Source organism: Crotalus tigris, unplaced genomic scaffold (genome assembly GCF_016545835.1).
Source record: "Crotalus tigris isolate CLP2741 ecotype Arizona unplaced genomic scaffold, ASM1654583v1 scf7180000019427.664434, whole genome shotgun sequence".
Taxonomy (NCBI): Eukaryota; Metazoa; Chordata; class Lepidosauria; order Squamata; family Viperidae; genus Crotalus; species Crotalus tigris.
This window is the reverse complement of record NW_024097534.1, coordinates 134,554-148,212: the sequence shown is the minus strand read 5'-3', so window position 1 is coordinate 148,212 and position 13,659 is coordinate 134,554. Positions and strand designations below refer to the sequence as shown.

The 13,659-nt window shown below is 44.9% G+C and overlaps 2 protein-coding genes across 2 annotated transcripts; one reads left to right on the top strand and one right to left on the bottom strand.

The window, feature by feature from the left end:
• The first annotated feature begins 967 nt into the window (after positions 1 to 967).
• MCTS1 (MCTS1 re-initiation and release factor) lies at positions 968 to 6,418 on the top strand. Its single transcript, XM_039362337.1, has 6 exons — positions 968 to 1,149; positions 2,498 to 2,650; positions 3,033 to 3,130; positions 4,421 to 4,554; positions 5,373 to 5,440; positions 6,204 to 6,418. The coding sequence occupies exons 1-6, from the start codon at positions 1,139 to 1,141 to the stop codon at positions 6,283 to 6,285; spliced, it is 546 nt and encodes a 181-aa protein (XP_039218271.1). The 5' UTR covers positions 968 to 1,138; the 3' UTR covers positions 6,286 to 6,418.
• Positions 6,419 to 6,593: 175 nt separating this feature from the next.
• C1GALT1C1 (C1GALT1 specific chaperone 1) lies at positions 6,594 to 10,593 on the bottom strand. The gene is made up of 2 exons (XM_039362393.1): positions 10,472 to 10,593; positions 6,594 to 7,899 (listed from the first exon to the last, which is right to left on the bottom strand). Exon 2 carries the CDS (start codon positions 7,892 to 7,894, stop codon positions 6,944 to 6,946), a length of 951 nt encoding a protein of 316 aa, XP_039218327.1. The 5' UTR covers positions 7,895 to 7,899; positions 10,472 to 10,593; the 3' UTR covers positions 6,594 to 6,943.
• Positions 10,594 to 13,659: the final 3,066 nt, after the last annotated feature.

Sequence of the window (13,659 nt, the reverse complement as noted above, 5' to 3'; positions counted from 1 at the left end):
AAATAGCAACTAGTACCATAGATACCAACTAAAATAGCAGTGCATTAAGCCACGGTTTAACCAAAGATCCCAGAATAAACATGCTGGCTGGGGAATTCTGGCAGCTAAAGTCCACATATCTTGGAGTCACTAAGGTCATTGACCAAATAAATACATTTCAAGAAATTGCTAAGATTGAGAAACACTGATAATCAAAGCTGCAGTTGACATATTGGATGCACTTTGCATTGGATGCCCCTAAAAAGGAACATTGGGATCAAGGCAAAAAACAAGATTGACCTATAAATCACAGGGACATGCTGGGAATATTAAAGTCTGATAAACAGATAGACCTTGGTTACGATCACAAGAGAGCCCCACATTTTTGTTGCTGAGTGAGACATTTGTTAAATGCGTCTTGCCCCATTTTACGACCTTTCTTGCCACAGTTGTTAAGTGAATCACTGCAGCTGTAAAGTTAGTAACAGGGTCCTTAAGTGAATCTGGCTTCCCCATTGACCTGGCTTGTCAGAAGGTTGAAAAACAGATCACATGGCTCCGGGATACAGAAAGCGTCATAAATATGAGTCAGTTGCCAAGTGTCTTGAATTTTGATTGCTTGACCATGAGGATGCTTGCAATGGCCGTGTGAAAAACGGTCCTAAGTCATTTTTTTTCAGCGCCGCTGTCACTTTCAATGATCACTAAGCGAACTGTCGTAAATCGAGGACGACCTGTATTTATTTCTCCGTGGTTTTTTTTTTTTCTTTTTAATCGTAGCGGTCCCTTTAAGTAGAGCCAGGCAGCCTAGGCCACCCTCGATGCGTCTCCATGGTAACGGCCGTACCTGCTCCAAGCGCCCGCTCACCCCCGTTCCGTGGCGCGCAGCCTGCCGGGAACGGTAGTTTTCGAGGAAACCCGGGCTCACCCTTCGGGAGCTGGGGCGCTGCCTTCTTCGCTCCTCGACGCCGGCGCTTTGCGACGACCGTAAAGCGCCCCCGCGTTCCCTTTCCGGCGAGGGCAGACGAGAAGGAAGGGCCGGAGAGGCCTTGCGTGAGCGTGCCAGGAGGGACGACGCGGGAGCCCGGGGTGCCCGTCCCCACCCGGCCCAGCCCTCGCTCCGCCCGGCCTCGCGGGGAGCAGCGCCCGTCAGCCCAGGATGTTCAAGAAGTGAGTGGCGAGGGCCGCCGAGGAGCAGGGCCGGGACGCGGCGTGGGTGGGTGGGTGGGGGCGACTACAACTCCCATCATCGAGGCCCGATCCCCTTCGAGGTCTCGTTGGAGGCTGCGATGACTGCGGCTAATAGGCGGCCTGGAATCCTCCTCATCGGGGATCGGGGGGCGGGATCGGGGGGCAGGGATGGCAAAGCCAGGCGAAGACCTCCGCCCGTTTGTGCGGGCCAAGCATCGCCACAGGGCGGGGAGAGACCCTGGAGGTCGTCTAGTCCAGCCCCGCCCCGCCCCGCCAAAACAACCCTCCCACCCGCTACCGCTAAAATCCATCCTCGGATTCATACAATAGCCGGGCAATCAAAATAGCACTAGAATCATAAGGTTGGAAGGGACCTTGGAGGTCATCTAGGCCAACCCCCTTGCCCACTATTTGCCCCCCCATCCCTAAATTTCACCCTAACTCGGATTCATCCTGAGATACAATATCAGTGTAATCAGACTTAGAAGTAGGATGACAAGGCTGGAAGGGACCTTGGAGGTCATCTAAGCCAACCCCCTTGCCCAAATCACACCCCTCACACGATCAGTAAATTTCACCCTAACTCAAGATTCATCCTGAGATACAATATCAATGCAATCAGACTTAGAAGTAGGATGACAAGGCTGGAAGGGACCTTGGGGGGTCATCTAGGCCAACCCCCTTGCCCAAAGCACCCCCACCCTCATCAAATTTCATCCTAACTCTCAGATTCATCCTGAGATACAATATCTGTGCAGTCAAAATAGAACTAGGATCAGAAGGCCAGAAGGGACCTTGGGGGTCTTCTAGTCCAGCCCCCTTGCCCAAGGCAGGAGTCTTTATGCCACCCTGGGCAAATGGTTGTCCGATCTCTTCTTAAAAACCTCCAGTGTTGGAGCACCTACAATTTCAAGATGCAAACGATTCCACTGATTCATTGTTCTTACTGTCGGGAAATTCTGCCTTAGTTTCTGGTAGGGTCTCCCTTTGACAAGTTTTCGCCCATTGCTTCTTGTTCTTGCAGGTGCTTTGGATAACAAAGTAAACCCTCTTTTCTGTGACAGCTCTTCAAATATTGATATATTAATATATTAATTTTTTACATCATCCAACTTCTTGGCTGGTGCAGGTTCCTAAAAGCTGGTTGAAGGGCGGGGGGTGGGTATGCATGTGTATGTTTCTTGGTTCTATTTTTTTAATGCTTTCAAATAATTCCGCGTTGCTTCCTAATCTGGGCTATTCACTGCAGTTTTGTTGGGCAAAGAAATGCATGCATAACCGCATTGTAAGTGGATGGAGAAGTAACATTATATAATTCATTTGTCAGATTTGATGAAAAAGAGAATGTATCGAACTGCATCCAGTTGAAAACATCGGTTATTAAAGGCATTAAGAACCAACTGATAGATCAATTCCCGGGTATTGAACCATGGCTAAACCAAATTATGCCAAAGAAAGACCCCGTTAAGATAGTACGATGGTGAGTTTTTCCTTTCCGTTGGCTTCCTCTTTGTATTGTTAATTTTTAGGTGTGAGAAATAGGTTGCCGGATTGAAATTGTACTGGTCAAAGTGAAAACAAAGGCTGGAATGTTTACAAGATATTTTCCGAATTGGAGGCTACCAGGATAGTCATTTTTAATGGAAACATTCACCGTGCAAAGTTATTTTGTTCCTTATTTTGTTCATTACATTTTTAGTCCGCCGTTTTCCTCTGTGGGGTGACTCTGGGCGGCTTACAGATTATTCAGCGCGCAATTTGAAAAACGTAAACTTTGCTCTTTCGTGAGCATTCTAAAATGGTCTTTGAAAGGCTTCTCTTTATTTTAAAAAAGTCACCCGTGTTAATTTTGTACGTTTCAGTCATGAACATATAGAAATTCTCACCGTAAATGGCGAACTGCTGTTCTTCAGACAAAGGGACGGACCCTTTTATCCCACTCTGAGGTTACTACACAAATGTAAGTATTTTGGAGGAAAAATGGTTATGGTTTGAGAGAAATCAAAGGATTGACAACTTTGAGACTTTTAAATTGGTATGCTGAAAAGAAATTTACAGGCGTTTAGTTGGAAAGCAGAACTGGACAGCCTGTGTAGTATAGAAAATGCATAATATGTTTGCATGTTCTTTGCAGGCTTTTCTTTCGTTCTCTCTCTGCAGTTTATCTCTTTCCATTGTGTAATCTTGACTTTTTTCCTATTTCAACCTGAATTTTCTGATTTTTTTTCATGCTCTTCTGCCTATGACCTTTTCTTCGTTATTTTCGGTTCATTCCATTCTGAATTTGTGTGCTTTCCCTTCCTCCAAATTTTATTAACCCCTTTTCCAGTTTTTTTCCTCTCAAATGCAATGGCGTACGTGTGTATGCATGTGAAAACTTTCTGATTTAGAAGAGCAGGATTCACTTGAAGACTTTTTTTTGTGTCTATGCTGCTGGTCTATTCCTGTTTCCTTTTCTTTGGCTCTTTTATTCTGTTGTAAGTAGCTCATTCCTTGTGTTTGATACACACACAGGACCGACAAATTATCTGTTTTTCTACGCCACTATAATAACGTATGTTTAAAAATTAAGACATTCAAAATCGGCAACTACCATTGGAGCAAAATGAAAAGATTTTAAATTGAGCAAAGAAAAAAGTATAATTCTCTCTCCCCCCCCCCTACAGTTTAATACCAAGGCATTCTGAATCTCTCTTAATTCCATTCCAAATTCTAGACCATGGTTTATGATGTTCTGTCTTGACAGGCTTAAGAAAGAGGCTTTTTAGCACGAATTTCTCCGGGGTAATATTCAGCTAGGAATTCTTTTCCTGGAATTATTCTCCTTTGTTTCAAAATGGGCTGTTCTTTTTGAGTGGATGGATTGAGGAGGGGAGGGCAAGGCCTGCTTTTGGGAAGCTGGATTTATTAATCCAGTTATTCCCCAAGATCTTTGGGGAAAAAAAAGAATCAAACTGAAAAGCTTATAGCTAGATTTGGATTACTTCAGGATATGCTGGTTATTTTTTTAAGTGGCTTAAGTATCTCCCTAACAGAGCACCATTTGGAAGGAAGCTTTGTAGCATTGTGTTTTGAAAGCCTGTGTGAAAGATTAGAGAAGCGTATGAGGGATTTAATTTTTCTTTTTCCACTTCATATTTCTGGAAAGGAGTGTCCTGCTTGTGTCAGCTAAAGGAACAGTGTTTTAGATGTCCTGATTCAACCCGGTTGCTGTTTTATCTCCTCTTGTTAACCTTTTTCCACTCCGTAGATCCATTCATTCTACCACATCAACAAGTTGATAAAGGAGCCATTAAATTTGTACTCAGTGGAGCAAATATAATGTGTCCTGGCCTGACGTCTCCAGGAGCAAAGCTTTATCCTGCCGCTGCTGATACGATTGTGGTATCCTTGGATAGGCATCATCTGTGGGTTGCAATTGCTTTCTCAGAACACAATAGAACTTGAAAGTAGCTGGGATCATTAATCTGATGGATTATCAACCTGGAAATAAGGAATCAAAAAACTATCAAGAGTCTTCTTAACTATTGCTAAAATGTGCAGTTGTGTTTAAAATAATTATCTGAAGGGCTTTGACTTCAAGGAGACATTTGGAAACTTCAATTTTGTAGTTGCTGGATCTCTCTCTAAATTCACTGAGAATTATGAATATAAATTGGTTTATCATAACATAGGCAAACTGGTCACAAGGGTTTGTGACCTTTTTTGTAGCAGTCCGCTTTGTCTTTCAACAGTTCCTTAGCTTCGCTGAATAGTTAAAAGAGTGTATTGTTCAATTTGGTGATCGCTTTTTCAGAATAGGTAATTGCTCATTAGTTGACAGCGGTGGATTAATACTGTAATGCCCAAACTAAGTACTTATGGGGGGGGAGCAGAGCTCTTGCTGATCAGCTATCCTAAAGACCAATAAACACATGTTACATATGTGAGAAGTCTCTTAATTCACAGATTCTCATTCAGATATTTTATTAAGCAAAAAAAACCTCAAACATATCTTACGTGTTAAGCACTAATATGGCACGTTTGGAGTTTTTTTGTTTAATGAAAATACCCAAATGAGATTCAGTGAATAAAATGTGATTTCTTTAGCTTGCTATACTTTAATTTTTAAGGCCGTTTCTTCCCATTAGAAGCTTACTTACCGCTGTTGTCATGATTTGTTGTACTACCTACAAGATATTTTCCTTAGCAGACCGTTACAGGCAATAATGGCAGAAGGAAAACAGCATGCACTATGTGTCGGAGTCATGAAGATGGCAGCAGATGATATGTGAGTCTTACTTTTGAAAAGAAAATCCTATTCTTCACCAACTTCGTTCTCCTAGATCCAATTAGCAGTCAATATTGCAAGACTTCTTTTAAACCGTCTACCCCTTTTTGCAGACGGCGTGTTTTCCAAAACAGTTCAATTGGGGTAACAAGTAAGGGTCTATAAGTCCAGGTTGGCCTGCAGTCCAGAAAAAAAAAGTTATTGTTATAAGGACCGGCCCTAGTAGATGTATTTTTATTCCAACTTCCTTCTTAAGAACATATTTAATCCCCCCGATAATTTCTTGAACTTGGGGCCCAGTGATCTTGAGAGGTGTGTAGACTTGATGCTTGTTGATCCTTTTTTCCTGCCTTTGTGAACTGTTAATAAAGCGCAAGAGTTCTGGCAGGAGTCTTCAGACTTGGCCCTTTTATGACTTGTGGACTTCAACTCCCAGAATTCTTCAGCCAGCATGGCACGCTGGCTGAGGAATTCTGGAAGTTGAAGTCCACAAGTCATAAAAGGGCCAAGTTTGAAGACCCCTGAGATAAGGCATGGCTAGAGGCCATTATTAAACTTTTTCTCTTTTTCTACTTGCACATCTATTTTTAAAAAGGCTGAAAATAACCCTAAGATTTTTCTAACTTCAAGATCAGCAGGCTTTCAGCTGCTTGCTTATAAATAGATCCGATTTGGGAAGCAGTTTCTGCCCATTTACACTTTAAGAACCTTTTTATCCAGAGCGGGAAAAACTGATCTTTCCTTGTCTTTTCCACCTCTCCAGAGAGAAAGTCAACAAAGGGATCGGCATTGAAAATATTCACTATTTAAATGACGGCCTCTGGCATATGAAGACCTACAAGTGAAATCAGCGGGAAGTATGCGGCATGCTTCTTGCCAGCGTGGACTACTCTGTAATTCTGTTTTTAAATGTGTACCTGAATGTACAAATTTATTTTGTTCTGTGGCTATGCTAAATAAATCCAAGTGAATGCTGAAGTCCTGTTGGCTTTCTTCAAATAAATACATTTCGGCTGATTTTTAGAACAAAGCAAAAGGCGAGGTGGCTTTTGCGATTGGAAGCCGAGATTTAGGATAAAAAGTTGCCCCTTCCCTTTCTCGGGAGGGGGCAAGCGGTGTGCAGCACTGTGCTAAAGAAGATGCAGGACACCCCCCAATTGGAAAAATAGATTTAATTTATAGTAGATTCATCTTGATTTTTAAATATTTACATAACCCGCTATGCAGGCGTCAACGAAAGAAATCTTCGAAGTGGTTTTCTCCCCCCCCCTCCGTCCTCCAGGTGACATTCACAGGTGTATAAAAGGGCTTGTTGGTTTTAAAAAGGGGACCCCCCTCCCTCCCCCTTTGCAAAGATTACAAAACCAGATTGTGCCAAAAGAGAGAGAGAGAGAGCTAACACAGATACTAATAAAATGCAAATTTGGAACAGTCCTGAATACATGCTGCTTGCCGAGGGACAGTACATGTGTGTGGTGGGTTTCCGCTTTCCCGCCGCCCTCTTCAGTCATTATCGGAGTCTGGGGGAGGGAGGAAGGCTAAGGCATCGCTGAAAGTGTGGCCGTATGCTCTGAGCCTGTAGACACCGTACATCATGACGTGCATGTGATTTGGCGACAGGCCACTGAATGTAATGGCCATATCCGAACAGCAGCCTTCCACCACCTCCTGGGGGTGCTTAGCCATGGCCTCCTTGATGAGGGTGCCCACCGACTTGGTGTTGAAGATGTCCTTCTTCTCAGAGTCTTCCGCGTTCTCGGCCTGCACCCCGCCGTACTTTAAGCACAAGGCTAACTGTTTATCCTCAGAAAGCTTCCAAATCACGCCCCCGTGCTCAGGGCACTTATCCGGATCCTGAAAAATCCTGTAGAGCCGCCGCAAGGACTCCACGCTCAAGACGATCCCGCCCGCCCCGTTCACGTACTGCAGATCCCCCGAGGATTGGGTCTGGCCTGTGTAGAACGGCTGGGCGGCGTCCTGCTTCAACAAGAAGTACTTGAGGTTTTCGATAATGGCAAAGGTGCTGGGGTAGGCGAGGAAAAACCAGTTGTAACCGTCTCGGTAATTCTCGTAAGCGTAGGCGTAGGCCTTGCGCATCATCGTCCACGTGTCATCGGTGTTCAGCACGATGGAGTCGAAGACTTTGACATTCTCGGAGCTGTAGAACTCGGCCCCGTCGCAGTGTTTGCTCCAGGTTTCTTTCACCGCGGCCCAGTGTCCCAGGTCCTTGGGTTTGACCAGGATGATGCAGTAGACGCGGAGGCTCTGGGTCAGTTCCAGGCGCTTCTCTTCCGAGAGGCTGAGGATGTCCTCTTTCCTGGGCGCTTGCAGGTGTCGGTGCTCATGAGATTTCGTAGTGTGACCCGTTTTAATATGTCCCAGAAGGGTCACCAAGGCGCAGCAAATCCCTCCGAGCACCATGCCCTTCACGAAGGAGCCGCTTTCGGAAATCATGATTCCTGGATATTTTATGGAGCAGGAAAAATGGCAGGTTGTTAAATGAAGATTTCAACCAATTGCTCACCTGAGTGCATTAATAACAACTCACGATTGAACTCAACATTTTTGTGCTCAAGCGGGACAGTTCATTTCGCCACTCCCATTTTATGACCTTGCTTGCCACTGTTAAGTGAATCACTGCAGTTTAGTTCAGTTACTAACACCGCTGTAAAGTGAATCTGGCTTTCCCATTGACTTTGGCTTGTCGCATCGCAAATAGTGATCGCTTGACCCTGGGGACGCTGCGACCGTCATAAATATAAGTCAGTTGCCAAGCGACTGAATTTCGACCATACGACCGTGGTGGATGCTGCCACAGTTGTTAAGAGGGAAGAACAGCTGTAAGCCACTTTTTCCAGTGCTGCTGTATCTTCGAACAGTCACTAAACAAACTTGTAAGTTGAGGGCTACCCGTATAGTTTCTGCACATCACAAGCAGTGGTGTGAGTTCACACAGCGTGCTAAGCTACAGTTTTGTAAATCCCGGCCGAACATTTTGCAAACCCAGTGAATTCATTTATAAATCATGGTTTAAGGATAAGCTGGACTGTGAAAATACAGCCACGGCGGATTTACTAGTTACAGATTACGGTTTATGGCAGTGAAGGGTTTGCATCGCTCTTAAGGCAAAACTGAACAAACTAAACATTTCCTTGAATAATCTGAAATGCACTGGGTGTGTAAAACACACTATGATTGTACAGTATTCACAAAAGAAGCTCAGCCCAAAACAAACATGTACATCAGGTGTCAAACTGCTGGCCCTCAGGCCAGTTGGATCCTAGTGAAACCACACCCACCCCATTGCCGGCAATGGAAAAAAAAAGTCATGATACGTTGCGACACATCACGTGACATTGAGAGTTTGACACCCCTGTTCTAGCACCTTAAGTAAAGTAGACCACAAAATATAGAATGGGGGGTCCAGGAGAACATACGATGGATGTAAACAGGAGACATTTTCAATACAGAAGTCTGGTGGAGAAAAATAATTTTAAAAGGAGCTTGGGAGATCACAACTGTTCAAACATACCTTTAGCCCTTCTCTCTAATACATCCACAAGAAATATGAAATCATTTCTGTTTCCAGTAAGCCAAACTTGCTAGATAGTCTAAAAACAGCAAACGGTGGTTGGCCAACTTATAAACAAGCAGCCCTTTTGTAAAATCATGGTTTTAGAGTGGCTTATTTTATCAAAATCCTGAAAACTAAGCTTGTCTCAGAAAGTATATCTGCCACCAATAAGGCAAAAGGGAATTTAAACTGCTATCAGCTAGTAAGCCACAGTCAATATTGGCAACTTCAAAAAGTGTGAACTTCAACTTCAATTCTGGGAGTTGAAGTTGACACATCTTAGAGTTGCTAAGGTTGAGAAACATTGCAGTAGGTCAGGGGTCTTCAAGCTTGGCCCTCTTATGACTTGTGGACTTCAACTCCCAGAATTCCTCAGCCAGGCACGCTAGTTGAGGAATTCTGGGAGTTGAAGTCCACAAGTCATAAAAGGGCCAAGCTTGAAGACCCCTGCAGTAGGTGGTAGGTTGGGTTGCTTTTTTTGCATTCTTAATAATAATAATGTAAAATCGGTCTCTGATTAAAGGCCTGGGAAATTTTGAAAACTGGAAAATTTGAATTTTTTATTTTTTGAATCTGCACTCCCATCGCCTCCCTAATCTGGGAGTACAGGTAGTCCTCGATCACAATTGAATCCCACATTTCTGTTAAGTGAATTTTGCCCCCTTTTACGACCTGTTAAGCGATTTACTGCGGTTGATTAAGTTAGTAAGTCGGTTGTTCTGTGAATCTGGCTTCCCCAGTGACGTTGCCTGTCTGAGGGTTGATCCCAAGAACCCCGGGACACTGCAACAGTCGTAAGTATGACTTGGTTGCCAAGCATCTTAGATTTGATCACGTGATCGTGGGGATGCTACAAAGGGTGAAAAATGGTCGTTAAGTCACATTTTTAATGCCGTTGTAACTTTGAAGAAGAAGAAGTAGAAGAACTGTCGTAAGTAGAGGACGATCTGTAACAGGTTTTCCAATCGGGGTGCCAAAGAAAATAAGTTACTTCCGGCTTCCTAGCTGGAAAGGGGGATACAGCCTTGGAGGCTGATCCCAGAATATTCCTTTAAGGCAGCGTTTCCCAACCTTAGGAACTTTAAGATGCGTGGACTTCAACTCCCAGAATTCCCCAGCCAGCTGGGAGTTAGAGTCCACGCATCTTAAAGTTCCTAAGGTTGGGAAACGCTGCTTTAGGGTATCCAGACCTAGCTTTTCCTCCCGGATATGGACCACCACAGTAAGGAATCAATAACGTCTCAAAAGGCTTTTGACCTGCCCTGCAGATGGGAACCGAAGTAGAGCCTCCCTATGCCAAGGCAGTCTCTCTGAAGCCCAGAGGTGGCAGGGGGGAACTCAGGGGAGACGGGGCTGCATGAAGCGGCAGGGCTGGGGAAGGGTCGGAGGCAAAGAGGCGCAGCAGCCCCCTCCCACCGCCCCAAATCCGGAGTCGAGCCACAAACGCCGCCACTCACCTCCCTGCCAGCAAGAGAAATCCGGGTCTACTTCCGCTCTCTCCCGCTCTCTATGGCGGAACCTGCCTGTCCTCTGGCCACGCCTCCTCCCGCACGGCGGGGCGGGGGGAGAGAGAGAGAGAGAGAGAGAGAGAGAGAGAGAGAGAGAGAGAGAAGCGTGGCTTCACTCTGGCCACGCCTCCTGCTGGCAGGCGGGGCACAGGAGGATGGCACGCGGCGTCTCTCTGGCCCCGCCTCCTCCTGGAAGGCGGGGCAGGAGAGAGAGAGAGAGAGAGAGAGACAGAAGCGTGGCGTCGCACTGTGGCCACGCCTCCTGCTGGCGGGCGGGGCAGAAGAGGAAGGAACGTGGCGTCTCCTCTGGCCACGCCTCCTCCCCGAGGGCGGGGCAGGGGAGAGGAGGGAGGCGGGGCTGAGCGCATCCAGTCTTGTGTTTACTAACGAATCATTTCGACCCGAAACTTTCCGAGAACAAAACATTGCCTGGTTTGGGGTCCTAAGGAGGGTGGGTCAAGATTTGCATCCTTGTGCTCTGTGTGTGTGTGTGTGTGTGTGTGTGTGTGTGTGGATGATGGGAGTTGTAGTCTGGCACAGCTGGAGAATTTGGAGAAAGCTGACCTGAGTTTTTACATAAGAAAAAGAAGAATGAATGGAAAGAAGGAAGGAAGGAAGAAACGACAGGTTGCCGTCTTGTGGTCCAAAGGAAAGAAGTGGAAGATTATTGCTTATTTATTTATTTATTTGTTTGTTTGTTTGTTTGTTTGTTTATTTATTTATTGGTGTTGAATCTGTTCTTCCAAAGAATGGTGGTCCTTCCTCCCTCCCTCCTCCCTTCTTTCTTTCTTTCTTTCTTTCTTTCTTTCTTTCTTTCTTTCTTTCTTTCTTTCTTTCTTTCTTTTCTTCCTTCCTCCTTTCTTTCTTTCTTTCTTTCTTTCTCTTCTACTTCTCCTTTCTTTCTTTATCTTCTACTCTTTTCTTTCTTTCTTTTCTTCCTTCCTTCTCCTTTCTTTCTCTTCTACTTCTTTTTCTCTTCTCCTTTCTTTCTCTTTTTTCTCTTCTACTTCTCCTTTCTTTTTCTTTTTTCTCTTCTACTTCTCCTTTCTTTTTCTTTCTTTCTTTTCTTCCTTCCTGCTCCTTTCTTTCTCTTCTACTTCTTTCTTTCTTTTCTTCTTCTTCTTTCTTTCTTTCTTTCTTTCTCTTCTACCTCTTTCTTTCTTTCTCTTCTACTCCTTCCTTCCTTCCTTCCTCTTTTCCTCCTCCCTCCCTTCCCTCCCTTTCTGTTCCTCCTCCCTCCTCCCCCTCCCCCTCCTTCCTTCCTCCTTCCTTCCTCCTCCTCCAAAGGGCATCATATGGTCATTGCAACAAATATAATAAACCTTCCATATAAGTTTGCAGTCTAAAAAGGGTTGGAGTAAACAGGAATAATAATAATAATAATAAAAAACACCAGAAGGTAAATAAACAGCACAGAAAATAAGCAACATGCAATGAAAGCAGCTATACCTCCCCTGTTTTTTTTTTTCCCCAGACTAACCTGAATGGAAGCCTATCCTTTTGCATTTGGACTGCATGAGGAGCGGGCGGGTGGGAGAGAAAGACCCTGCAGGATTTGTCCCAGTGCAAAGAGCTTTAGGAATAGTGGTGTGGTGTGGTGTGTCTGAATTCATTTTTGCTTCAGGCAGCAAAACACTGTTGCTTAGCTCCCTCTCTAAAGAAGAGAAAGGGCACCCCTGAGCACACTTCTGTTCACGCTCCTGCTTCTTTGCACACCAGGGGGTTGGCTATTTTGCCATGCACTCGAGCGGGGGGGGCATCGTGTTGCACACTGTTCCCCCACAAGATACCGCCAAGGGCTGCTAAGAGCTGGCAGTATCAGGCGGTGATCTGATCCTGCTGGCAGCACCAGGTCAGCTCCGAAAGGCTGCATTATCCATTTTCTCCCTACATCACCAAGCCCATATTTCAAGTTCCACTTCAGCAGCTGTTGAGTGTGGAACAGGATGCTGGGAACAGGTTTCCAATGAATTGCAACTTACTGCTTCAGCAAATTGTTTTCCTGCCGGTGCTCACACCAGCCTCCGTGTCCTTGACAGAATGATAAATTCAGCAACAGATTCCCCGTGTCAGTCCAATAGATTTTCTCTCCCCAGCTCTCTCTCTCTCTCTCTCTCTCTCTCTCTCTCTCTCTCTCACACACACACACACACACACACGGGGTGGAAAAAAAACCCCAGAACTTTGCAAACCCTACCCTGGCTGACTCAGAACGGTAACCAGTTTCTGCTTGGTAATATCGCCCTGATTGGGAGCAGCAGAACTTAGCCTTTTAATCTAGTCGGTTGAGGCCCTATTTCTCCAGGTGTGGACCACACAGTTCAGGTGAAAGGAGGGTTCCAGTAAACAGGCAAAGAAAGACATGGAGACTTGGAAAGGAGGACACACTGACTGACAGAATAACAGAGTTGGAAGGGATCTTGGAGGTCCTGTAGTCCAACCTTCTACTCAAGCAGGAGACCCGATTTCAGACAAATGGCTGTCCAATCTCTTCTTAAAAACCTCTAGTGACGGAGCACCCATAACTTCTGGAAGCAGGTTGTTCCATTGATTAATTGTTCTAATTCTCCGGAAATTTCTCCTTAGTTTTAAGTTGCTACTCTCCTTGATCGGTTTCCATCCGTTGCTTCTTTTCCTGCCTTCAGGTCCTTTGGAATATAGGTTGCACAGGAAGCAATTTTTCTTGTTTTGTTTTGGGGAAATAATTCTTCTTCTTCTTCTTCTTCTTCTTCTTCTTCTTCTTCTTCTTCTTCTTCTTCTTCTTCTTCTTCTTCTTCTTCTTCTTCTTCTTCTTCTTCTTCTTCTTTCTTCTTCTTCTTCTTCTTCTTCTTCTTCTTCTTCTTCTTCTTCTTCTTCTTTTTCCTCCTCCTCCCCTCCTCCTCCTCCTCCTCCTCCTTTTTTTAAAGGACAACTTCTTATTCCAAACACAGCCAGTGTTTGAGATGAATGAATAGATCAATATTTCCAATCAGGGCCAAAAAACCCCCAAATGAGTTAAAATAATTGTAGGAATTATTTCACCCTTCAGGTTTTCCCCACTCGCTTCTCCAGGCTGTCATTGACTTTGGTAGATCAAACAAAGAAATCAGAAAGGAAGACGTTGACAAAGGGCATTCGAATGAACAGTGGCCTCCCTC